Below are 27,072 nucleotides of genomic sequence, written 5' to 3'. Positions count from 1 at the left end.
GGCTACGCCTCCCTGACCCTCTGGTGCATTCAATTATAGTTTTAGCCACATTCATTCTTCCCTCCTTCTAGGTAAGATTTATTAAAATACCCAGTCACAGAAATAGCCCTGCTCCCTGACAGCAGCCAACCCACAGCGAAGCCACGCTTCCTTCAACCCTCCCCCAAACCGCAACACATGCCAAAACCCTATAATAAGTCCTTGCACAGACCCTCTTCCTGAGGCACCCCACGATGAGCGTGCTCCCTTGTTGCAACAAGACAATAAATCTGACTTTGTTTGACCACAGGTGTGTTCTTGGTGGTCTTTGGCTGCAGGACACTTTAAACTGTAAACCCAAAAATGTCCCCTGTACAAAATGTTTGCAGCCACCTCAGGGGAGGGGAGCTGGAACTGGTTTGTCACACAGCTGGGAACAGCACCCCAGGGAACAATGCAATCAAAAGGAGGTGGTTTCCGGAGCTGCAGTCCCTAGACTGGGGATGGAGTGGGGGTGCGGGATGTCCCCATTCCTCACCGGCTTTAGTCTTAACTTTTCGTGCTTTAATGTGAAATGTAATTACAGATTCTGAGTTATGGCGGTGAGCTCGTCAGGGCTAATTAATTAGTCAGATTTATAAGTGTTTTGTTCTCAGAGATCAATGACCGTGATGTGTCACTTGAGAGCTCTGAAAAATCCCCTTCCTGCTAGTTAGTTTCCTTGGGGAGTGGTGGGCTTGGGAGAGCTGCTTTTGTTTGGGGGGCTGGTTGAGAGGGACAGCCTCACCACTCTCAAGCAGTCTGGAGACCATCGCTGCCTCTGAAGTCCCCACACCTTTGAGATCTGTGAGGGCTCTGCCCTAGGAATCCAGAAATGTCAAATAGAGGCCACTCATCCCACTGCCTCTCCCAGAGGCCATGGCAGACATTAGTAATAGATTCCCAAACCCCTCCCTGTTGAATCTGGACCCAGCACAGGCTGTCAGGCAATCACTTGGAATTGGCGTCTCTTTCCTACCCCTGGGATAAGTCCTTCCCTGCTCTCAGCAGAACAGAAGAGAAAGGAAACTGGATTTTGACACCAGAAGCTGGGATTTAGGTGGGTTTTGCCACTTGCTGACTGGCACACTGGGCTCATCACACAACCTATTGGGGTGCCACTTATCCAGGAAAAGTTACGGTGATAATCCAGGATGAAAATCTCTATGAGATGACAAACATGAAAGTTATTTGTCTACTCTCAACCCCCGTACAAGATAAAGATGCATCAACCAACAGAGGAGGAAGAGAGATGCCAACATCTCAACAGAGTGGGGAAAAGCTGGTGCAGTGATCCCCCAGGGGCAGCTCAGTGGGGGCAGGTTCCTTTTTCTTCCCTCCTCTGTTACCCTAGAATGGAAGCCAGGCTTCTACATGCAGGCTGGACTCTGCACAGCCAGCTGCCTCCGACAGGGAACACGGTGCACATTCTCCAGGCTTCCAGACTTCAGGGGACCCTGACGGCTTTGGCTACTGGAGGGCACCCTCCCCACGTGAGGGGACTGGAATGTGGCATGGAGTGTCACCCTCCAGGGAGCTTCTCTCTTGTCTCCAGCCATCCCACAGGAGGTAGATGATTTATTTACAGGCAGAGAAACCACTTGTCAGTTTCTTTTCATTCATGTGTATTACACAGTAAGCCTTTGTCAAATCCAGCCCAAATTCATCGTAGAAAAATTAAAAAATCCAGACAAAATGAAAATGAACATTAAAACCGCCCATCTTCCCACCACTGAGAGATACGTATTAGTAACACATGCATTTTTCTATGGTGTATGTAAACACATGTATGTTTCTTTTTAGGATTTGGGTCATTCTATATGTAACATTTTGTAATTTGGGTTTCTTTTTTCACTTAACAATAGTGAACACTCTTTCATAGTAGTAAATATGTAGACACCATCATTTTCAGTGGCTTTATGGTATTTCTTACAGTCCCTTATGGTGAATATTTTACTTATTTAACTATCCAGCTTCCTATTGTTGGGCATTGGTTTCCAATTTTTCACTGTAATGAGCTGCACTTTTCTGCACTGGAAAAAAACAAGAACAAAAACAAAACCCCTTGCAGTTTCACCCGTATGTCTATTTCCTGCACTGAAATAACAAAAACAAAAAAGCCAAAAAAACTCTTGTAGCTCCACCAATGTCTCTAATTCCTTCAGAAAAATTCTCAGACACAGAATTGCAAGACCGTAAGGTACACACATCTCTAGGACTTTCATGCACATTGCCAAATTGCCCTCCCGAAAGTTCATACCGATCTCCACTCCCCGCAACCGTGAGAGAGAGGCAACATTTCTCTCTCCCCGCTGAAGTCAGCAGGTGGAAAGCCATAGGCTCAGAACTCTTTCCAGCTGCTGGGATCCTGCAGCTGGACCCCTAAGGACCACAGAAATACAGTTCTTTCTCTTCCACTCCCCAGTCAAAGCACCTTGAGAGAGTTCCTGGCCGGGCCGGGGCAGAGTCCTGAGGCCACCTGGCATGCCCACTCACAGACCTTTCCTCCTCCCTCTCCATGTGCACGCCTGGCTGTCTTTTCTCAAGGCCTGATGCTCACACCTCGTGGCAGGGTAGCAAGCTTTTGAGTTATAGTGAACCTTATTTCCCTCTACAGCTCCCACGGAGTTAACAGATGTACGCACGTCTGAGGCAGTCATGCGGTAAGAGACTTTGGGCCCAATTCTTTCTGTTTTGACAGTGTGTAATCGAGGTGAAGCCATAAATTTTATAAACAAGAATAAACGACCCTTAGCAACATATGTCTGCTCGACCCTTCCAAGGTGATTGTAAATAAAGGCACCTGCTGACCAGTGAGGGCCATGGGCACTGCAGATGGCCAGTGATGAGGACTGAAGGACCGGTGCCTTGGGAGCTCGCACTGGGAGGCATTTTGGAGGTGAGGGGCAGGGGGAAGAGGTCACCTAGCTGCCCGCCCCAGTCCTGAGTCAGTTGGACACCTTCATGCCACTTACGCACTCCATTCTCGAGGGTGCCTTTGCCCCGTGCTGCCTTGAATTGGCACTTGCTTCTCATTCTTCCTCAGAGAGAGCACTTGTAGCTGTGGCAACTAGGTTCCTCCTGGGGGTTTGTTTTTGAGACAGGGTCTCACTTTGTTGCCTGGTTTGGAGTGTAGTGGCACGATCATAGCTCACTCGGCCTCGAGCTCCTGGGCTAAAGCGATCCTTTCACCTCAGTCTCGAGTAGCTGGGACTACAGGTGCGCACATCAATCCTGGGCTTTTTGTTTTGTTTTGTTTTTTAAGAAACAGGGTCTCTGGCCGGGTGCGGTGGCTCACGCCTGTAATCCCAGCACTTTGGGAAGCCAAGGCGGGCGGATCACAAGGTCAGGAGATCAAGACCATCCTGGCTAACACGGTGAAACCCCGTCTCTACTAAAAATACAAAAAATTAGCCAGACGTGGTGGCGGGCGCCTGTAGTCCCAGCTACTCGGGAGGCTGCGGCAGGAGAATGGCGTGAACCCGGGAGGCAGAGCTTGCAGTGAGCCAAGACAGTGCCACTGCACTCTAGCCTGGGCGACAGAGCAAGACTCCGTCTCAAAAACAAAAAAAGAAAGAAAGAGAGTCTCACTATGTTGCCCAGGCTGATCTCAAACTCCTGGCCTCAAGTGATCCTCCAGCTTTGGTCTCTCGACGTGTCAGGATTATAGGCAAGAGCCACCATACCCAGCCCTCCTAGGTTTTTGGTAGTCCCTTCTCTTCCCCCGAGAAGAAGCCCTGCCCCACTTGATTGCCAGTCACACCCTCAGGGCCACCTGTGCCAGGGTGGCCACCCCAGGGGGACCTGAAGAGCAGGGTCCTTGTCTTGGCTTTGCCTCTGCCCACAGGGAGCATGCTGGAGACAGGCAGATCCGAGTTCAAATCCTCTTCCTCTCTGCATGACACCAGCCAAGGTGCCATCTCCCTGTGCCTCGGTTTCTGAGTCTATGACGCAAAGGTACTAATGTCCACTTGGTGGGGCTGTTGTGGGGAATACAGGCCAAGCGTGCAAGGAAGGTGCTCTCCAAGGTTAGCTATGCTGAGATGGTTTAAAAAGCTCTGGTGAAAAGGAGAGCTCAGTAAGTGTCAGCTGTTGATAATGATGTCATTATAATCAGCGTCACCCCTGTGGACACTGTGTGACTTTGAGCAAGTGACTTCACCCTTTGAGCCCCTGTTACCTCACCTGTGAAATGGGGAGGATAACTGTACGTATCTCGTAGGGTTCTGAGAACTAGAAAGACATGAGCACCTGGCATTGTGGTACAATTGAGCATAGAGCTAGGTGTTGAGGAAATGCCTGTCATGGTGCTTGGAGGCACAGAGCCCTGATTTAAAGCCTGGTTCTGCCTCCTAGAGCTGTCTGACCTTGAGAAACTCCTGTCTCCTCTCTGGGCCTCAGTTTCCTCATCTGTAAGTTGGGGGTGATAATATTAAGAGTTCCACCTTCACGGGCTCTTGAAATAATTAAATGAACTATTGAATGTAAGGTTCTTAGCAAGATGCCTGGACGTAATCAGTGCTCTATGTGTGGTCCTTACTAAGATTTACTTACTAAGTTCTCCTCTGTGCTGGGCGCGGTAGCTCACGCCCATAATCTCAGCACTTTGGGAGGCCAAGGCAGGTGGATCACTTGAGGCCAGGAATTTGAGACCAGCCTGGCCAACATGGCGAAACCCGTCTCTACTAAAAATACAAAAAAAATTAGCCAGGCATCGTGGTGCACGCCTATAATCCCAGCTACTCAGGAGGCTGAGGCAGGAGGATCGCTTGAACCCAGGAGGTGGAGATTGCAGTGAGCCGAGATCATGCCACTACACTCCAGCCTGGGTGACAGAGTAAGACTTGGTCTCAAAAAAAAAAAAAAAAAAAAAAAAAAAAGCCAGGCACCGAGGCTCACACCTGTAATTCCAGCACTTTGGGAGGCCGAGGCGCAGATCACCTGAGATCAGGAATTTGAGGCCAGCCTGGCCAACATGGTGAAAACCCATCTCTACTAACGATTCAAAAAATTAGCTGGGCGTGGTGGCACGCACCTGTAATCCCAGCTACTCAGGCGGCTGAGGCAGGAGAACCACTTGAACCCGGGAGGTAGAGGTTGCAGTGAGCCATTGCACTCCATGCCTGGGTGACAGGGTGAGAAAAAAAAAAGTTCTCCTCTCCAGGCCTCAGTTTCCTCATTTATAAAATGAGAGCAATGATGTCTGAGACCGTGCTCAGCTCTCATTGTTCTGCAAGTCACTCTCCTTTTCACTTCGGCCCTGTTTGCTGGAGCCACATCCCCGCCTTCTCATCTGATTGTGCCTGGCCACCTCTGGAGGCCACCTGTCTCCCCCACCGTCTCGGCAAGCCTGAGGGACCAGAGGCGCTGCCAGGCTGTCCTCAGCGTCACCTGGGGATGAGCTATTAGAACGTGTTTTCGAAAGGGTCAAATATGACCGAACAACGATGGCTACTTTTTTGGAGCCGCTACCATGTCTGGGGCCTGCGGACTTATTTCTGAACTCTTGGAAATTCGTATTGTTATCCCATTATAAGATAAAGAGGCTTTGAGTGGTTCAACCATTTGCTTAAGGAGACGCTGGAAGTGACAAAGATGGAATCTGAATTCAAATGGTAATAATAGCAAACAACTGTAATAACAGGAGCTAACATTTGCCAGGGGGCGATATTACTCTTTTAAGTATTACCTCATTAAACAATCCCAGTGACCCATGGGGTGGATGTTACGATTCCCATTCTATAGATGGAGGAGCAAGACCGAGAGAGATGGAATGACTTGGCCAGTCACCAAGGTAGGAGGTGACAGAGCTGGCCTTGAACCTGAGCCTGCCTGGGACCAATGCCCAAGCCAGCTGTTTGACAGTCCTTCCCCACACCCCACAACCCTACAAGCATCAAAGGTCACCCAGCAGCCTCTCCCAGCCAGCCCCAAGTGCACCTTCTCATACTTCCAGGCTGGGGCTATCTGACCCTGAAACAGGCTGCTGAAGGTTGCCTTGGGAATCCCAGCTTAGCCTCCAAAGAGGGTTGCATGGGTTCCCTTAGAAAATTGATTCTTACCAGGAGGTTCCATGGACTTCCTACAACTGGACGCAAATTTGTGAATGTGTATGTGTGCATTCCAAAGGTGACAAACCACAGCTTGAGAAGTTTCTGATTCTGTGGAATGGGAGAACACGAGGGACGTCCCCAAAGTTTCTAGGTCTCCGAAACCTGCCTGTCCCTGCCTCTGTGGGACTTTAGCACCATCTTCCAGGAGGACTCGTAGAGAAGAAAAGCAATAGACCAAGGCAAGTTCAAACTGTGCCACCCTCCCCTAGCTGGACTGACTGCAAAGATGCATTTATTCCAGCTTGTGTCGGTATTGCCAGATTCCCAGGCCCCGCCAGAGGGGAGGGATGAGCCACAAATCCTTCCAGGCACTGATTTATGTAGCATTCATGCGGAATTCATTATACAAAGAATTTTATTCAATTAAACTTGAAATGCATCTGGATTCTTAAAGGTTCAGTAGTGATCACTGGGACAGGGCGATCATAAAACTGAATGGGCTGTCGGAAGGTGTCAAGGCAGCGGCAAGGGTGACATTGCCGCTGACGGGGGCTTCCGAACCAGGGACGTTTGTCATTGGGATGTGTTACAAGTTCGGGCTGTGGAAATTACTCGGTGAAAAATGCACATTAACAATAGCCATGAAATATCAGTTAAGGGAAACTAGGTTGAGAAATGAGGACAGCAGGATCTATCAGAGCCTGGCATTGTTCACCGCAGCCCAGGTAGTGATTAAAACGACTGTCAAGCAGCAGTGGGTGGGAGCTGAGGAGCACGGGGCCGTGAGTGACGAGGCCGCGTCCGGGGCCCACATGTTGGTGCTGACTCCCCAGGACAACTCGGTTCCCCACCTAATGCCTCCTTCCAGGGCTGCTATGGGGTTCAAATGAGATAATGTCTGTGGAACACTTGGCTCAGGGCACTGCATGTAGCAAGCCCTTGCACAGCGCGGGCTGGCGTCACTGTTACTGCGGGCTTCTCTCCGAGGGAAGAGCCAACTGCCAGCTCGTCTCTGGGAATGACACTAAATACCCTATTCCAGGGAGCCTGACCTGGAGGAGGGGGAGGCATTTTCAAGGGTGCAAAATGTAAGGCAGTGGCCACAACCCACAAACTCAGCGATTGAGTAATATTTGTGTGCAATGTTTTCCAAAATGAAATTATGAAAAAAATCTACGACAAGCAAGGGATCACGACTTTAAATAAAAGCAGGCTGCTGTGTGTTTCAAAACCCATGTGTCCGTGCAATGGGATGGATCGTTTCTGAGAGTTGGCAATGGTGTGCAAACACTGGCAGCGTGGGCTTCATACTCATGTTTCTTGATTGTAGGGCTTTTATTACCTTTTCCCACCTGGTTCAAAATATGCGAGGATATTTACTCAGTGTACAGACGGGTACGCGTCTTTCCTTTTGCCTTGGGCTCTTGATAGAGCTTTTGAAAGGCGCTGCAGAAGAGCAAATGTTTTAAACATCCCATCCTCCCGGTCCCCAAAGCAAGCTTTCTCCATTTTTCCCAGGTTGGTAGCACATGAGAGAAACACCTGCTGAGTGGTGGTGTCTGCCCTGCACCCAGGTGGTTTCTCAGAGAAGTGTTTGCCGGTGAACCAGGAGACAGATACAGAGGCGGGGGTCTGAGAATGCAACTGTTAACATCCGGCCTGTGACAGCCAGTCCTGGAAGGAGAGGACTTGGCAACAGGCAAACAGCCTTGTTTCAAAGATTGTCACTTTAGGATGCTGTATTTACTCAAAGAGCTTTCCTTATCCTTTGGCGGCTGTGCTTCCCCATGGCTAGGCATGCAGGGCTGCTGTTATTATATACATGTATATTATATATATTCCCCCACACTTTGATGGTGATGGGTGGCTCAGAGGTAACTAAACTTCCAAATATATATTCCAGGAAGATTTTGAGGTGTAGACAGAATTGAGTGGTTCGCTGCAAGCTCTTTGAACATACTCCCTGACCGAGCCTTAGTGATTGCATAGTTAACCACCATTCACTTCTGAACACTCAAGCCTTTCCCGTTTTCAGGGTTTTTTTTGTTTTGTTTTTTGTTGTTTTTTTTTTGAGATGGAGTCTTGCTCTATCACCCAGGCTGGAGTGTAGTGTCACGATCTTGGCTCACTGCAGCCTCTGCCTCCTGGGTTCAAGTGATTCTCCTGCCTCAGCCTCCTGAATAGCTGGGATTACAGGCACCCGCCACCATGCCCAGCTAATTTATTTTTATTTTTATTTTTAGCAGAGATGGGGTTTTGTCGTGTTGACAAGGCTGGTCTCAAACCCCTGACCTCAGGTGATCTGTCTGCCTCGGCCTCCCAAAGTCCGTTTTCAGCTCTGTTTTGCACACACTGAACACCGACTCCGTACCTGGTAGTGACTATGGGGGCAGTGAGGCGCTGAACAAAGCCACCTCCTGGAAGGCGTTCACACACTCCTGGTCATCTGCACCTCACCCACCCTGCCCAAGGCTCGAGAGGGCCACCACAGCCTGTCAGCAATGAAGGGACCCAGAAGACACGAATGAATATACCTGGCCCTCCTGCAAACTTTGCAGGCAAGGTGGTAAGAATGAAGGCAAAAACATGCACATGACTGAGAATGTAATGTTTGCTGACTTGCCAGCATGAAAGATGGCCTGAGTGACCAGCTGACCCGAGCCTCGCGCCGTGCCCCATGCTAAGCAGCCACTCAGTCAATACGTGATGGCTGAATGGAGTTCGCCAGGCATTTCAGCCCTGAAACTCAACAAAAGTCTGTCCTTCCAAAGTCATTTCCTGCAATTAGCAGCCTGCAGTCTTCAGGTTCTTGGGGCTGCCTCTTCTGCCCTTCATAAATATCGCCTTTCCCAAGGACACTGCTGGCACTGGCAAGTGTCGTTTCATAGCAGGAGGGAGGAGCGATGACAACTGAAATAAATACAGCCGTGCATGGATCTCAGAGGCATAAGCCAGCCAAGTGCAACATCGGAGAAATCAGTCTGGTGGATGTCAGCCTCGCTGGAAACTGACAACCTCATTTTCTTAAGCTGAAGACGCTGCGCCACAGACCCTCGACTCGACTCAGTCCAACTGGACAGGGAATGTTCATCTTCAAGCGGTAGTGTTGTTCTCAGCAGGGTCTCCATCCCTTTCAGAGGGGGTCCTCTCAGCTGCACCCCCACCACACACACTTCAATCTAAGCCAGGAGTTTCTGAGCCTCGCCTGTCAATCTGCAGCTATCCTTCCCCCCACACTTTGGCGGTGATAGGTGGCTCAGAGGTAACTAAACTTCCAAATCCTGTCCGCCTTCCCCGTTACAAATGTGACATTTAAAGCCCCTTTGGCACAGGTAAATCACAATTACATTTTCAAGGGCCTCTGGTCCCATTCCAAATCTCTGAACAACCTGAGCTGGCAGTGGGAGGGCGTTCTCTCTCTCTCTCACACATTCACACTCTCACACACACACACACACACACACACACACACGGCTCCAGCCTTTCTCACTTTTATTCTTTTTCCGCACAGCTCCTTCTCATTGCAGCAATCACTTTACCTGTCTTTCCTGCAATGCCAATTCATTCCTACATCCCTCCAAGACCCAGGAGAGCTTGGGGAAGCAGGGTCAGGGACAGATTCCCCAAAGGGCCACAGTCCCTTGAGGAAGGTGGCAGTATGGAGCAAAACAGAGTTGGGATGAAAGGCTGCTTTCAGTCTCTCTGGGTGAGCTCTTCAGGAACCAGGACCCCAGAAGCGCAAGCTCCTCTCTCCACGGCCATCGCCATGGAGGGATCCTCCAAACTCCCGCTTTCTGTGATTTCAGAGTGTCTCAGACTCGGCTGATGGGCCATTTTTCTTATATATTTTCTCTTGATTCCCCTCCTTCATGGCTGCATATCTGGCTAGTGTGAAGAGATAGTCACTGAGTCTGGAGGGGCAGAGAGAGAGAAGCAAAAAGAATGGTTTGAAATGAGATCAATGCTAACTGGGTCTTCCCATAGCTGCCTACAAGGAGGAGATATAAATGATGCACGCGCTCTGGGCACACTGTGCAGGGAGGGTGGGGGCCCACCACCTTGCACTTGATGGATGGCATGTGAGGCCAGCTGTTGTGAATGCCAGGGACTCTTCTCCAGTGTCAAGGCTGGGGCCATTCATGCAGGATGAGGCTATTGCCCCAGCCCTACCCTATGGGCCAGATGACTTTGGACTCCTCTCTGAGCTGGTTTCTGCACTTTTGAGTGATCAGGGCTCATGTGCGTGATCAGTTTGGGTGTTTCCCAAACTGCAGTGTGCACAGGCATCACTGGGGGATCTGAGCAACGTGCAGATTCTGACTCGGGAGGGCTGGGCCAGGCCCGGGACTCTGTGGGTCTAGTTCCCATCCTGGGTAATGCTGACACTGCTGGACTAGGCCCTACTGACATTCTGGATCATCCTCTGTGTTCGGGGCTGTCCTGTGCATCCTGTGCAATGTAGGATGCTGACAGCACCTTTGGTCTCCACCCGCCAGATGCCAGCGGCACCCCTGCACCCAGTGTGACAAGCAGTAATACCTCCAAACATCGCCAAAGGTACCAGGTGAGCAGCACAGGCTGGAGCACTCTAGAGACCAGAGCCCAGTCCCTTTCCTGCCTCCTCCTTTGAGCAATGGGCCATCTGTGCATGAGGCCTTCTACAGGGGCAGCAATGGAGGGAACCAGAGGACAACGCCATGGGCCCCACAAGGCGCTTATGCTGTCAGCTCTTCTGCCTCCTGCTGTCTGCATCTTTTGCTGTTTCACTCCCAGCACTGGGCACCACGTTCCTTCCTCTCTCTCTACCCCAGTCTTGCCCTTAGAGGCCAGCTCCACACCACGTCCTCCTGAGCCCTCCCCTGACTCAGGCCCCCTGAGCCCCACGGCTGGCTCTCAGGGAGAGCAAAGGGAGGTGGTTCAGGGTATTTTACCTCTGGGCCGCGTGCTCCTGGAGGGCAGCAGCGTACCTGTTGCTTGTGGGCTCTGTGAAGCCTCATTGAAGAGATGAAATGGCCTGTCCCATGCAATGCTATGGGACCGCAAGGGTCCCCCCAGGGTTGCTGCTTTGAAGGTGAAATAGACCTGCTCCTCACTCCCGGCGAAACCCCACTCCCAGAAGGAAAGGAGCTGCTCAGGACCTGTCAAAGCCAGGCCATGTCCGTGGGAGGAGTGGCCACAGTCAGGGGCCTGAGGTCACTTTCTAGACACCCAGGACAGCTCCTGGGGTGCAGACCCACTCCCCCAGCTCTCTACCTGCCCCCAGGCTCTGGCCTTGCTCACACTGGAGCCACAGGAGCCAGGGCTGGGGCAGGAACCAGCAGAGCAGGCATTGGGCCAGGTGTGGCTCCAGCCTCATGGGCCGGCAGCAAGGCAGAGGAAGCCCTCCCTGGGCTAGCCTGGCTCACTGGGGCCTGCACGGGGGGCCCCTGAGCTCAGCTTGGCCTCTCTTTTGTTGGTTCACACTGCCCCAGGCCCTCTCGGGGAGAGGAAACTGGCTGAGAGAGGGCCTGAAGCCTGGCTCCCTGGTCAGTCACCACCGAGAGGCCTTCCCTGAGCACCCAGCCTCTAAGAACGCCCTTTGCTCCCGCAAGGCCACTTTGCACTTAGGTTTTTCTTCCTGGTTTTTACAGCAGCTTCTCCCAATAAGATCTAAATCTTCTTGGGACAGGCACAGCATCCACCTTGTTCGCCACTGCCTCTCCTGTGCCTGCCGTGGTGCCTGGCACAGAGCAGATGTTCATAAACACTAAGGGAATGAAGGAGGGGTGTGGGAACACTGCACCACTGCTACTTCCCACAGACAAGCCTCGGCTTTCAGAGAGGGACCCCCAGGTTCCACACGAGTACCTGTTTAAGAACTTGGCCACGTTGGCATCGGTCTCTCCCATCTGGACAAGAGGCACCACACTAGAAAGGGAGGAGACACTGAGTCATGTGACATTATGGGGCTTAACAGGCTCTGACCTGGGGCCTAAACCTTGAGCAGCATTTCACATCCCACTACCGCTCAACCTGAGCCTGCACAAGCTCGGCCGGCACTGGAGATGACAAATCCGTCACAGGTGGGTTTAAACAGGCCATTGGCCCTTTCCACGGGCACATCGCAGGAGGCCCTGGCCAAGGAGGACTGGAACGGGGGGGGAGTTGAGGGAGCCGCCTGGCCTACACCACACCCCAGCCAGTCAGCCAGCTTTTGTACCACTGGACCTGAGTCTGGGTGGGGTGAAGTTGGGGTGGTCAGCCTCCAGCCTTCAAAGGAAGTGGGGACCTGACCCTTAAATCCCAATGCGCTAAACTCTAAGCCCCTTGTACATCATGCTTGTACATCATGACTTAGAAGAACTTCACAGCGGAGAAAAAGACCCAGGCAGACCAAGCTCCTGATTCCACAGGATTCTGGATTCCTAGGGTCCATGCCAGTCTATGTGCAGATACATTAGACACTGGACGGCCATCTGCTGGGCACCAGTGTGGTGGCGGGCCCTTGCTGAGCCATTCCCAGGTATCACCCTGTGGCATACACCTTGTTGGCAGGCCAGCCACCCAAAGCCCAGCCTCAGGGTTCTCATCCCCACCCAAAGCCATGCACCTGGCTAGCGGCCCAGCAGGGTGTGCGTCCAGGCCTGTCAGAGTTCCAGGCTGTCTCTAGTGGGCACCGTACGCTCAGCGAGGAGCTTCTTCACCCGAGATGCCCCGGGCGTGCGACCCCACCTCAGGATGATCTGCACCTTGCCACCGCCATGGCTGCGTAACTCTGCTGCACGGAGGGCCTATCCGCTGCTCTATGCCTGTGTGTTGGGTCTTTGGGTTGGTTCCAGTTTCTGGCTATTATGAGCACTGCTGATGGATGGCTTTGTACAAATGACATTTTTTTTCTTTTGAAGCCAAAGCGTGCTCTGTTACAGGAGCTATCTGGGCCTAAGAGCCTTTCATAAAGAACAAAACCTTAGTGATGTGGGACCGTGGAAGAGCTCATGCTTGGCCCAGACAGACGTGGACTCCAATCTGGATTCTGCTACCAACCATTTGGGGTTCTGTGGCCATGGTGTCATTTCTCTGAGCCACAGCTTCCTGACTCCTGTAGAGCGGAGGCCACACCACCTCTCTCCCAGGGCTATCAACAAGGAGTAAATGAAATTATGAACGTAAAGCACCTGTCCATTGGATCAAAGTAGGGCTTGCTTTCTCTTCTCTGTAAAGCTGGCTGGCAGCCTGGTCTCTGAGTGGTGTAGATAGAGACTTTGCTCATTTCCTTCTAAAGATTCCTTGAAAAGGCTGTCAGTAGCTTTGGGGGTGGTGGTGGCTAGTCTGCTGACAGTGTCCACCCGGGCTCCCCACAGCCGTGCAGGCCTTTCAGGGGCCTTATGCACCCAGAGGCCAGCAGGGTCCTTTCATGTCTACCCCTGTCCCAAGATGGCTGGGAACCCAGCAATAACTTCCTGTTGTTCTCAGAATACAGGGCTCACAGCAAGGTGAAACTGTGTTGTCTGATAGTCCATTTGGTCACGTGTCACTGTCTCCACTCCACAACACAGGGCTCTGAGGACAGGGACTTGGTCTGTTCTGGTCCCCATCTGGCACAGTGGAGGGACCCAGACAGGGTCTGTTGATGTGTGGCTGGATGGCTCAGAGATGACCCTGTTGTGCCTGCCTCCTGCCCGCAGTGCAGAGGCCCCTCTCCCTCTCCCCTCCTCCTTGTTCCTCTCCCTTTCCCTTGGGCCCTCTTACCGTCTCTCGGCCCGGCGGCACACGGCCCGGCAGAAATGCAGCGCTGAGCTGATCTTGCCTCCCGACTGAAAGCAGAAAGGGACATTGCCTGAGCAGAGTGGGAAAGGTGTGCCCACTGCAGACAGGAGCTCCTCTGAAGTCCAGCCCTGCCCCCCAAACCGGGCAGCATTCTGCCTCCAGGAGCCCTGCCAGGGCACACCCACTGGGCACCCTGCTCCAGAGTGGGCAGGGCTGGAAGGGACCGGTGAGGACCTGGAGGGACTTGGGTAAACTGGAGGACAGTGTCTGTCACTGTGAACAGAGGGACTTATTCAGAGCCCATGTGTGTCTGTCACTGCAACTGCCTGCAGCCACCCCCAGTTACGCCTGCCCAGTACCTACAGGCAGGATGAAGGCCGTGAGTGGTGGGAGCTGGCAGGTATACTTGTCGATCCACTGTTCCAGCTCCAGGATGGGCCCCACCTCGAACGTGGTGTACTCTGAGGAGCCAAGGAGCAGAGGGAACTACCATGAGGCCATCACTCACCAGACTATGGCGGGAACCACCCCCGTTGCCCGTCCACCTGGGTGTCCTGCAGACTGCTTCCACTGGCTCAGAAGGTACCTTCCCTCCCAGGGGCTACAAGCAAGGCTGACTGGCCCACCTGTGGGTCCCTGGGCTCCCAGATGGTAACCCCTAGGAGAGTCCCTTGACCCTAGGGCTCACAGGAGGTTGAGAATTACTTAAGTGAGCCTCCCGGGCCGAGGAGCGTGGTGTTGCCAGGGCCGAGCCGACGTCCTGCAATGTGCACTGGATCTGGGAGGCAACAGAAGGTGACAGTCAAGATCTATTTGGGATGGGCTGGACAGACAGAATGTCGTTCCATGTGCAGAGGCACCACCTAACACGCCGGCAAAACCTGTGCCAGCTAGCTCGTGAAGGGCTGTGATATGGTTTGGCACTGTGTCTCCACCCAAATCTCATGCTAAATTGTGATCCTCAGAGTTGGAGGTGGGGCCTGGTGTGAGGTGATTGGATCATTGGGGTGGTTTTGAATGGTTTAGCACCAGCCCCCTAGTGCTGTCTTGTGATAAGAGTTCTCCCAAGATGTGGTTTGGAAGTGTGTAGCATCTCCCCCTTCACTCTCTCTCTCCTGTCAGCCATGTGAAGATGTACCTGCTTCCCTCTTGCCTTCTGCCATGACTGTAGGTTTCCGGAGGCCTCCCCAGAAGCAGAAGCCTGTACAGTCCGCAGAACCATGTGCAGATTAAACTTCTTTTCTTTACAAATTATCCAGTCTCAGGTAGTTTTTTTTTTTTTTTTTTTTTTTTTGAGACAGTCTCGCTCTGTCACCCAGGCTGGAGTGCAGTGGCCGGATCTCAGCTCACTGCAAGCTCCGCCTCCCAGGTTCCCGCCATTCTCCTGCCTCAGCCTCTGGAGTAACTGGGACTACAGGTGCCCGCCACCTTGCCCGGCTAGATTTTTGTATTTTTTTAGTAGAGACGGGGTTTCACCATGTTAGCCAGGATGATCTTGATTTCCTGACCTCATGATCCGCCCGTCTCGGCCTCCCAAAGTGCTGGGATTACAGGCTTGAGCCACCACGCCTGGCCTGAGGTAGTTCTTTATAGCAGTGAGAGAACGGACTCATACAGGCTGTCAGACCTTGAATTGGCTGACATTTGAAGGCAAACTCTGAACCTTCAGCACATCTTTGTTGGACACCCAGCCCTGCTGAGGGGGACCTGGTGTGGCTCTTTTGCAGTCTGAAGGAGGAAAAGGCTCGTGTGGGGGCAGCAGCTGGGTTAAGCAGATGACGCTCATCACACACCCAGGGACAGTCAAGAGGAACCGTCTGGGCTCTGCCCACGTCTCCCGTGCGCCTAGGCCCTGTGAGGTTTTCTTCTTTTCTCAACATTTGACAGCTGGGCCAAGAGGTCAAATGTGACAGTGTTTTCTCAACTCTAAAGGACAAGGAGCTTGGAGAATGTAGTCAGCCAAGGCATTTGGGGGTTCCAGGAGCAGGAAGCCTGGCTGGGTGAGGCCTGTGCTCTGTCCAGGTGGGGGGTAGGTTTGCTTGGAACAGAAGTGGTCTGTTGGGGTCTGCTGCAAGGGCTCCAGGCTCCTGCATGACAAATGTCCAACAGCTCCCATGCATGTGAAAACCACAAGTATCACCTCTGACTTTGCACCCAGCCAGGGTCCACTCGAGCTGGATGGTGGGCTACCAGGAGGGTGAAGGTCTGCGACCTCTGACCTCTTCGAAGATGGCCACTGTGACAGCATTCAAGAAGCAGGCCATGGTGTGTAAGAGCAGAGGCTGCCCATCCAGCACTGGGCTGGAACCTTCCTAGGACTTCTGACCAGCAGACCTTGGGCAAGCTTGGGGTCCCTGCGCTTCCACAGTCAAAGCAGGAGTGATAACACTAACCACTTGGTTGGCCAAGTGCAGCGTGTACCCCAGGGGCTGGACTGGCACCAGTGCAGCGTGTGCCCCAGGGGCTGGACTGGCACCAGTGCGGCGTGTGCCCCAGGGGCTGGACTGGCACCAGTGCGGCGTGTGCCCCAGGGGCTGGATTGGCACCAGTGTGGGCATCAGATCCCAGCCCCACTGATGCCTGGCTGTGGGGGCAAGTCAGCCTTCCTGAGGCTTAGTCTGGTTCCCTATGAACTGTGGACATTAACTTCCACCTCACGGGCATCTGTGAGGGTGAAATGGGTGATATGAGGAGAGCCGTGGCATTGCTGCCTGGCCTCATCCACAGGCCCTGTGAGCAGCTATCAGGCCAGGTGGGCCTCCCAGGTGAACAAGACACAGTCCCCACCCTTACAGTGCCAAGGCTGGGTGGGAGGCAGATGGGTGAATAGGTTAACTCCCCTTGTAATGCCTGTGGTTAGAGGATGCCTAACCCAGGAGCGGTGCCTAACCCAGCTGGAGGTGAGGTGGCCAGGGAAGGCCCTGGAGGAGGTGACATGGCAGGTGCGACCCAATGCATACAGCAGACAGAAATGACCGCTGCTACCTCGGCTCCTCAGGAGGTTGAAAGCCTTCCTCCACCACACTGAATGTTCTGGTGGCTGAGGCTTCCCATCTTCCTGCAGCCACGGCCTGTGGCAGCCCTACCTACTCCCCTCTGTCTGTTCCCAGGGGCCTGAGCGGGCTCCAGCCTGGGCTTCAGAACGGAAGTGGGAAGGGCTGCCCCTGCGGGGAGCGGTTTCTGGGGATCTGGGTCTGTGTGGAGGTGTAAAGTGCAGCACCCTGGGCATTCTCGGGTGGCGACCCTGCCTCCGTGCTTGAAGTTCTCTGTGTGGGTCAGAGGCCCCCTCCTTCTTAAGGAACAGAACAGTGACACTGTGACACATGAGTCCCACCGGCTGAGGGCTCCCTGCAGCTGGGCCTCTCCAGGTTCCCTCTGCATCAGGTGCGAGCGAGGCCCTTCACACCGGCTTTCTCAGCCTTGGTGCTATTACCATTCACGGCCGGGGCATTCTTTGTTGATGGGGGCTGTCCTGTGCATTGCAGGATATTTACATGCCAGCAACACCCCCACCCCCAGATGCCGCAACTAAAAATGTCTTCAGATATTGCTCAGCAGGCCCTGAGGGGCAGAATGGCCCTGGGTTGAGAACCGTTACATTTTAAATTCCCTCATTTAGTGCAATCCTCACCACTCACCTGTGAAGGAAGATTATATGTCTCCAATTGTTTGTTTTGGAGACAGAGGTTTTTTTTTTTTTTTTTTTTTTTTTTTAAGACAGGATCCCACTCTGTTGCCCAGGCTAGAGTGCAGTGGTGTCATCACAGCTCCCTGCAGCCTCAACCTCTGAGACTCAAGCGATTCTCCCACTCAGCCTTGTAAGTTGCTGGGACTATGGGTGCATGCCACCATACTTGGCTAATTTTTAATTTTTTTTTTTTTTTTTTTTTTTTGTAGAGACAGGGTCTCCCTAAGTTGACCAGGCTGGTCTTGAACTCCTGGCTTGAAGTGATCCTCCCACTTTGGCCTCCCAAAGTGCTGGGATTATGAGCTTGATTGAACCATGGTGCTCGGCCTGAGACAGGGTCTCAATCTGTTGCCCAGGCAGGAGTGCAGTGGCATGATCACAGCTCACTGCAGCCTTGACCTCCTGGGCTCAAGAGATTCTCCTACCTCAGCTTCCTGGGTAGCTGAGGCTACAGGCATTCACCACCAGGCCTGGCTAATTTTCAAATATTTTGTAGAGTCGGGGTCTTACTATGTTACCCAGGCTCCTGGCCTCAAGTGATCTTCCTGCCTCAGTCTCCCAAGCAGCTGAGATTGCAGGTGTGAGCCACCACACCTGGCCTGTCCCTATTTCACAGACGAAGAAATGGAGCTCACAGAGCGAGAGTGACGAGCCCCAGGTGACACAAAGAAGACCTGATGGCTGGATGCTGAGTCCCGTGACGGCCACCAGGGATGAAGATTCCCAGCTTGGGGTAAGACGGTGTTACTCACTTTCTGAAGCTCTTCAGCAAATATGTGGCCCTTTTCTGTGACTAATTCCAGAGCAAACCTGTGAAGGAAAAGGAAAAAGTGTTCGCCTGTAAGGTAATATCCCTAGGCCCTGTCTTGCCGTAAACAATAGATTCTCAGGTGGTGGGCCATTTAGTTAATTTAGATATAATAAACACATTACTTTTCTTGCTGACAATAAGAACATTATAGCCTTCCACTTGGGGGGTTGGTGGTATTTGTTTCCTGAAATGCCTTTTCGGATACTCATTATTTCCAGTCAATAATTCCTTTTGAACAGCTACTCTGACCAGGCCCACGAGAGTCTGGTGAACAGAAGCTGACCCAGGCTCTGCCCGCAAGCTGGTGACAGGGTGAGCAGTGACAGTCTCAAGTGATGGATCCTGAGCTCTGACCCGTGGCCCTGTGGTTATAGGTGAGTGGGAACCAGAGAGACCCAGGTGCAAATTCTGCACCGCTGCTGAGTGTCTCTGGGACTTCAGGCAAAGCTTATACCTTCATGTTCAGGAGTGTGATATTCAGGAGTGTGATAGGTAATCAGATTAGATATACTCCTGAATGTGAAGGTGCAAACTGAGATCAGTGCTCTGAAGGAAAGGGCAACAGAAGCCTAATCTGACCTTAGCTAGAGAGGCAGGGAGGGCTTCCTGGAGGAAGTGATGCTGGAGGGGAGACTTTGAAGGCTGGGGAGGACCTCCCTCGTAAGGCAGGGAAAGCAAACTGCCCCCGACACAGGTCAGGGCCCTGGCTCTGCCTCCCTCAGAACCCTGCACTTCCCTCCTGCACCAGTCAGTGCCCCAGCAGGAGACAGTGGTACACAGCAGGGATTCTTGGAGGAGGGCTTTGGGAAGGGACAGTTCACAGAGGTGTGGGCAGAGTTTCAGGCAAATGCAGGAGCCTGAAGACAAGGGTCAGGGAAGGTGCAACTCACCCTGGAGGGAGCTGGATTCTGAAATCACTCAGCAGGGAGGGAGGGAGGTAGGGAGCCCAGCTGCCACCAGAACCATGCACCGCTGGGGAACGGGGTCACACACACTCCTGATCTCTCTGCACTCACTCCCCCATCACCTGCTGATGCCTCCCACTGGCTGGACCCACCTGAATGCCAGAAGACCAAGGAATGGAGGTGGCACAGCCACCAGGTGATAAGGCCAGCCTCCCATGCATAAAGAGAAGGTGAAGAGAAGGGATTTGAAAGGGCCAGTGGAGAATATCCAGCCCATCTTCCTGGCACACCTTACAGTTAGAACTAAACACACCCATGTGTGATTCCCACCTGGTATGTGTCTTCCCTCTGGACCAAAGGGAAGGGCTGTGCAGGCTGGGACACAGTCTGTCTCCATCATAGCGGATGCCTCATGCCTGCCTCACAGGAGGTGTGCAGAAGTATCTGCTTGCCGAGGGACGCTCTGTGATCAGGCCAGCGGCAGGCCCCCACTGGGCGCTTGCCCCAAGCCTGCTCCCACGCGTGTAGCTGCCCGGTGAGTGCTGCCTGCTCCCTGCACTCTGAGGCTCAGGAAAGTGTGGCTGAGGTTCTCTGTTGAGCAGTACCTTGCAGCAGATGCTTGGCCAATATCTGACCAAGGAAGAATCCACAACTGAGATTTCCCCAGCCTCCTGCTCCTCCTCAACTGAGAGATGATGGCTCGTGATTTAGAGTTCATTAGAATAGCTGACGCGAGAACTGGCCTTTTCTCCCTTTGCCCACTTGGTCTTGTGTCTGCCCACTTCTGGACCCCCTCCCACACACACACCAAGGGGTTTGTTTGCCTTCTCTACCTAGCTGGCTGATTATCTATACCTCCCATTATCTGTCCTGAAAATCTCACCTAGCCAGGCCCGCCATGGAGAAACGGTAGCCAGGAACAGGTAAGTGTTAAGAACAGTAATAATGAGGGGACTTGCTTGAACCTGGGAGGCAGAGGTTGCAGTGAGCCGAGATTGCGCCATTGCACTCCAGCATGGGCAAGAAGAGTGAAACTCCGTCTCAAAAAAAAAAAAAGAATGATAATAGCTATCATTGCTATTACTTGTGCTAGGCACTGTCCTCAGGGTGAAACATGGAATCATCTCATCTAAGCCCCATAAGAACACAGTGAGATGGGAATTATCATGATGATTACCTGACAGAACAGTAAATTGAGGCTCACAGTGATTTGCCTGATGTCCCAGAGATGATCCGCAGCGGTGCTGAATCTGCAGCTGGGTCTATCTGGCTCCCACGCACCTACAACCCACAGGGCCCAGGAGTCAGATACCAGGATCCAGCACTTGAGACTGTTGCTGCTCCCCCTGTCACCAGCTTGCAGGGCATGCTGGGCAGACTGTGCTCCTGCTTGTAAATATTTGCTGCCCCTCTCACCCTGCTGACGTCAGGCACGTGCACGTGACAGTCTCTGGCCACTGAAATATGAGTAAATGGAAGGCATCACTCCCAAGAAAGGTTTGTCTTTTGGAGACACAGCTGTACTCTCGCCCAGACTGGAGTGTAGTGACACGATCATGGCTCAATGCAGCCTCAAACTCTCAGACTCAAAGGATCCTCCTGCCTCAGCTTTCTGAGTAGCTGGGACTACAGGTATGCACCACCATGCCTCGCTAATTTTTTTTTTTTTTTTTTTTGAGACGGAGTCTCGCTCTGTCACCCAGGCTGGAGTGCAGTGGCCGGATCTCAGCTCACTACAAGCTCCGCCTCCCGGGTTCACGCCATTCTCCTGCCTCAGCCTCCCGAGTAGCTGGGACTACAGGCGCCCGCCACCTCGCCCGTCTAGTTTTTTTGTATTTTTTAGTAGAGACGGGGTTTCACCGTGTTCGCCAGGATGGTCTCGATCTCCTGACCTCATGATCCGCCCGTCTCGGCCTCCCAAAGTGCTGGGATTACAGGCTTGAGCCACCGCGCCCGGCGCCTCGCTAATTTTTTAATTTTTCTTTTCAGTAGAGACAAGGTCTTGCTATGTTGCTCACACTGGTCTCAAACTCCTGAGCTCAAGTGACTCTCCCACCTCGGTCTCCCAAAGCGCTGGGATTAGACCTGTGAGCCACTGCTCACACTTTTTTTTTTTTCAACTTTTATTTACCAACAAAGTTTAGTCTCCATAAAGACTGTGAGAAACTGCCAGTGTCGACTATACTTCAAGTCATCATGGCGGGGTAGTGGGAAGAGTTTTCAATCGGCAATAATCACACCTCGGATAAACCTCACTGGCGACAACACCGCCACTGCACAATCCCCTGACAGCCTCAGGAGCCACTGTGAGCTTCACCCTGACCTCTTTTCCCTCTGCCACAATGACTGATAATCGCCCCAGGCAGCAGCTGTCCTAGCAGCCTGGGTCCCAGAGTAAAGGCCACATGGAGCCAAAGCACATCCACCCTATGATGGGGGTGAAGTGGGAGCAGCAAGTCCACCTTTGGTGTCATAAGCCAGGAGATATTGGGGTTGTCTGTGACCATAGCATGACCTGGCCCATCCTGACCTGGCCCATCCTTGAGTCCACCTTCTATACTTTGGCTTATGTAAAAAACATAAGCCATTCACAAAAAGGATCACAGTGGATGTACTGCGCATTATACTAACTCACCTCTTTCACTCAATATACTAACCTCAGTGGCACACACAGGCTCACCTGAAAAGTGAGGGATGAGAGGGAGGCAGCTTCACATGGCATGGGCCAGAGGCCATGCAGGCACAGGCAGGGCCAGAAGGGAAAGGAGTCTGCAGCCCTGCAGCCTTGTGGAACTGACCAGCCTGTGCTTCAGCGCTGAGGAAAGTTCAATAAGGGCTGACAACCTCGGAGGCAGCTGTCCAGCACGCGTGGGAGCTTCACATTCATTACGTTTACCCATACTCGACTCAAACGCAACCTCAAGGCCAGTCCTGTTCCTCTTACCCAATAGCTGAACTTAATTCATCTGTAGTTCCCACGGCTTCAAACACTTGGTCGTCTTTGGGTCTCCTTTCTCCTGTGAAGGTGCTAGAAAACCCTGTGGAAAAAATGTTTAGCCACCCAAATTAAGATTCTGTTTTCCTGATATACTGGGTTTTTTTTTGTTGGTTTGTTTGTTTTAACTTTCAAGTTTTTAAAGAACTTTCTCTCTCTTTTTTGAACTGTCGCTCTGTCATCCAGGCTGGAGTATAGCAGCGTGATCTTGCCTCACTGAAACCTCTGCCTCCCAGGTTCAAGTGATTCTCGTGCCTCAGTCTCCCAAGTAGCTGGGATTACAAGTGTGTACCACCATGCCCAGCTAATTTTTGTATTTTTAGTAAAGACTGGTTTTCGTCATGTTGGCCAGGCTAGTCTTGAACTCCTGGCCTTAAGTGATTCACCTGCCTCAGCCTCCCAAAGTGCTGAGATTACAGGCATGAGCCACCGCACCACCCCTTAAAGAACTTTCAACCTGAAGTATAACATATACACAGAAAAGTACTCAAATCAAAAGTGTGCAAGTTGGTGAATTACTACTAACTGAATATACCTCCGTGATCAGAACCTAGCTTCATAAACAGAACATGACCAACACCCTGAAAGCCCCCATGTACCCCCTTTTAGTTGCCACTCCCCAAGGGTTAGCCACTATCCTCACTTCTTTCCTGATGTGCTTTTATTTTAAACTTAAAAATCACACACTAACCATCCTGATAAAGAAATAAAACATGTTACATATTTTATATCATATATACATTACCATTATATTTCACAGGACATCAAAGTCCTCTGTGCCTCTGCCTAGCTCACAGTCCCTGCCTTTCTCCCCCAACCTCTGAGAAAGTGAAAACTGCCCCTGACAGTTTGGAGCTGGTTTTTGCTATTGGGCAGGCTTTGGGGTTGCCAGGTGCTGGCCTGGCACTCACAGGTAGACTGTGGTGTTCTGCTGAACACAAAACATTTCACAAAAAATCGTCAGACAGGTCGCTCTATGACTATGACCAAGACAAGGCCACTCTGGAATAATGTCTGAGCACAGATGACTGTCCAAATGCCAAAAGATGATCAAACATCCCCCTTCCCTGGCTAATGTGAGTGGCTGTTACATCTTTATCCATTACAGCGTTAGCACCTCTTTGTCCCTTCTGTCTTCTAGAAACAAATTATTAAGATACCCAATTACAGGCTGGGTGCGGTGGCTCACACTGTAATCCCAGGACTTTGGGAGGCCATGGCGAGCAGATCACTTGAGGCCAGGAGTTTGAGACCAGTCTGGCCAACATGGTGAAACCCTGTCTCTAATAAAAACAGAAAAAATTAGTCAGGCATGGTGGTGCATGCCTGTAGTCCCAGCTGTTTGGGAGGCTGAGGCATAAGAATCACTTGAACCTGGGAGGTGGAGGTTGCAGTGAGCCGAGATCATGCCATTGCACTCCAACCTGGGCAACAGAACTAGACCCTGTCTCGAAAAACAAAAAAAGATACCCAATTACAGAAATAGCCCTGCTTCCTAATAGGATTCAATCCACAGCAAAGCCCCACTTCCTTGAATCCTCCCCCAAACCACCCAACAGAAGCCCAACTCTATAATAAGTCCTTTCCAACATCCTCTTCCTTCTTTTTAATTGTGGTAACAGATGAACATAACAGAATTTTGCCATTTTGACCCTTCTTAAGTTTACCCTTCAGTGACATTGAGTATGTCCCGTGCATGCTTTTATACTTTTACTATACAAGCATATATCCAAAAAACAATACATACTAGTGATCTGCATGTTTTTATACTACAAAAAAAATGGTATACTGGCTGTGCGGTAGCTCATGCCTCCTGTAATCCGAGCACTTTGGGAGGCTGAGGTGGGAGGATACCTTGAGCCCAGCAGTTCAGGACCAGCCTGGGCAACACAGCAAGACCTCATCTCTACAAAAAAAATTAAAAAGTATTAGCCAGGCATAGCGATGTGTGCCTGTTGTCCCCGATACTCAGAAGGCTGAGGTGGGAGGATTACTTCAAGTCTGAAAGGTGGAGGCTGTAGTGAGCCGTGACTGGGCCACTGCACTCCAGCCTGGGTGACAGAGTAAAACCCTGTAAAAAAAAAAGTATCATAGTAGTACATTCTTCTGCATCTTACTTTTTTCTATATAACATGGTCTAGCATTTAAAAAACTATTAAAGTAATATATACTCATTATAAAAAACAATAAAATAGAATAAAAGTATATAAATAGTGAAAGTCCTTGTGTTTGTTCCCCTCTCACAACTTAATCTCTCTCCCAGAACAGTCCCAGGTGTAACCTTTCAGACTACTCTACACATACCTGAACACATACATATGCACATCCTTATCCAGATAGATTCAAGCTTTTGTCATTTAGTATCTCGAGTGTTTTTCATTTCACATAACATTTTTGTAATGTATACTGAGATCTGTCACATATTTTATATATATATATATATATATATTTTTTTTTTTTTTTTCCCCTGAGACTTTTTTTTTTTTCCTGAGATGGCATCTTGCTCTGTCACCCAGGCTGGAGTGCAGTGACATGATCTTGGCTCACTGCAACCTCTGCCTCCCAAGTTCAAGCAATTCTCCTGCCTTAGCCTCCCAAGTAGCTGCTGGGGTTACAGGTGTGCACCATCATACCCAGCTAATTTTTGTATTTTTAGTACAGATGGGGTTTCACCACATTGGCCAGGTTGGTCTCAAATTCCTGGCCTCCCGACAGGGCCTCCCAAAGTGCCGGGATTACCGGCATGAGTCACTGTGCCTGGTCACATATTATACTTTTAAGTGGCCACAAAGAATTTGGAAGAACTTTAAAATGGTGTATGCCGTGAGTACTTCTCTGCGTTTTTCACCTGTCCCCACCCTACCTTTGTCTCCCGTTTTGGTGTAAATCTTGGGGATCCTGGGTGTCTTCGAGGAAGGCTGTGGCCTAATGAGAAATAAACATCAGTATCTGGTGAGTGGGTCACACAGAGGGTGAGCTTACACAGAGGCTCAGCTCCTTACACAGAGGGTCAGCTCCTTCAGTAGGTCCCAGCTTGCTGCTTGTAACCTCAGAGACAGCACTCACCCCTTACTGCTTAGATGGTCATCTCTTATTGATTTCTTTCCCCTAGATCCCTTCTAATAGCAAACATTTTGTGGGCAAGACCAGAGCTGGGTGACAGTGTGTACAGTAGCTGATGTAACGCCTCGCTCAACATAGGCTCAATACCTATTTGCTGAAGGACTTGATTAATCCTTTGCCATTGTCCCTGCACTGTGCCAAGTAGTTTACAGGCATTACCTTCTGGAATTATCCTGGAATCTTTCCACAACCCCAAAGGTAGCCACCACCTATTCTCTTCATTTTACTGAGGAGGAAACTGTAGATCAGATGAGACTCACCTTCCTAGATCATCCAGGAAGAGGCAGGAGTGGGATGCTCAAAACTGTCCTAGACCAGAGCACAAACTGTAACTTCTATCCTGCTGAAATTCTTTATTTATTATTATTATTTTGAGATGGGGTCTCGCTTTGTCGCCCAGGCTGGAGTGCAGTGGCACGATCTAGGTTCACTGCAACCTCTGCCTCCCGGGCTCAAGCAATCCTCCCACCTCAGCCTCCCCAGTAGCTGGAACCACAGGTGTATACCACCACACCCAGCTTTTTTTTTTTTTTTGTAGAGACAGGTTTCACCATGTTGCCTAGGCTGGTTTTAAACTCCTGAGTTCAAGCAATACGGCTACCTCAACCTCCCAAAGTGTTGTGATTACAGGCGTGAGCCACCATACCTGGCCTATGATTATTTTGTTCACAGACAGGGTCTTGCTCTGTTGCCTAAGCTGGAATGCAGTGCAGTGGCATGATCATAGCTCACTGCAGTCTTGAACTCCTGGGCTCAAGGGATCCTCCTGCCTCAGCCTCCCAAGTAGCTAGGACTCTTAACTCTACCCTACCCAAATTCTTATCTTACACTCCACCAACTTAGGGCCTCTTGCAGGAAAAGAAGCCTGAGCCACTTCCATACTATGAGGCTTCGAGTGTACTCAGAGATGAAGAATTGTCAAAATACAGCTCAAAAAGTGGCATTTTCAAATAACAATGTAAACAACTCAATGACATAGCTCAAAATTAAAATGTGACATTACAAGGCCATTCGAAGGTTAATTTCCTGGATCTGTGAACTAAATTAATCCATTATTAATCCACGGTACTCTAGAGGTTCTGAGGTCTGGGTTGGGTGCAAGTTTCAAGGTATATGAGGAAAGCCATCTTTAGAAGGCGCTGGTGTATCTGGGACCTGGGGGATAAACTGCTATGGAAATTGGTCACGATCTGAGTCGAGAGCCCTGCTGGCCCACACGGGATATGCCATGCCCTGCCCGATGACGGCGGGGTTTCACTGGGACTTAGGCAAAGACTACCAGGTCTCTGGCGCCCACGTGGCCCACGTTGCCACGGTGACGTCAGGACAGCGTGGAGATGTCACCGGAGGGGTGCCGCGGTGACCTCACGACGGTGTGACGTACCCATGACGACGACACCACGATTCAAAGCAGGTGTTCGAGTTACCCTTCCCGCCAGCCACTCACCTGTCCCCGTCTTCCACGCCCTGAGGGCTGCGGCTCTGGAAACGGGGATACAGGAGCCTGGCGGCGCCGAAGCATCCGCGCAGGCCAAGACGACTCCCCAGGCCCCACACAGCCATCAGCCAAGCTTCTTGACGGGAGCTGACCCTGCCAGGTTCCCGTCCAGGCCCCGGAGTGACTCCACCCACAGCTGGCCGCGCCACCGCTCAGCTGTCAATTTTCATTGGTTCGAGGTTCTCGCCCCAGGCGGGACACTCCCAGGGACTTGTTTCCCATTGGTTTGACGGAA

At 51.4% G+C, this 27,072-nt stretch overlaps 1 protein-coding gene and 1 non-coding gene across 3 annotated transcripts; both read right to left on the bottom strand.

Moving 5' to 3' along the window:
- Nucleotides 1-9,546: 9,546 nt before the first annotated feature.
- MMAB (metabolism of cobalamin associated B) lies at nucleotides 9,547-27,002 on the bottom strand. Of its 2 annotated transcripts, none has more exons than XM_010379472.2 (9): nucleotides 26,787-27,002; nucleotides 25,080-25,141; nucleotides 22,166-22,259; nucleotides 18,141-18,315; nucleotides 14,523-14,595; nucleotides 14,181-14,278; nucleotides 13,800-13,864; nucleotides 11,919-11,978; nucleotides 9,547-9,982 (listed from the first exon to the last, which is right to left on the bottom strand). In XM_010379472.2, the coding sequence occupies exons 1-9, from the start codon at nucleotides 26,900-26,902 to the stop codon at nucleotides 9,874-9,876; spliced, it is 852 nt and encodes a 283-aa protein (XP_010377774.2). In that variant the 5' UTR covers nucleotides 26,903-27,002; the 3' UTR covers nucleotides 9,547-9,873. The 2 variants fall into 2 exon arrangements, with proteins under 2 accessions (XP_010377774.2, XP_010377781.1); XM_010379479.2 differs by having other exon boundaries at nucleotides 18,258-18,315.
- Nucleotides 21,366-21,506, bottom strand: LOC115900249. Its single transcript, XR_004059905.1, has one exon. It is a non-coding gene; the product is annotated as a U4 spliceosomal RNA (small nuclear RNA).
- Nucleotides 27,003-27,072: the final 70 nt, after the last annotated feature.

Source organism: Rhinopithecus roxellana, chromosome 10, assembly GCF_007565055.1.
Source record: "Rhinopithecus roxellana isolate Shanxi Qingling chromosome 10, ASM756505v1, whole genome shotgun sequence".
Lineage (NCBI taxonomy): Eukaryota > Metazoa > Chordata > Mammalia > Primates > Cercopithecidae > Rhinopithecus > Rhinopithecus roxellana.
This window is presented reverse-complemented; position numbering and strand designations above follow the sequence as displayed.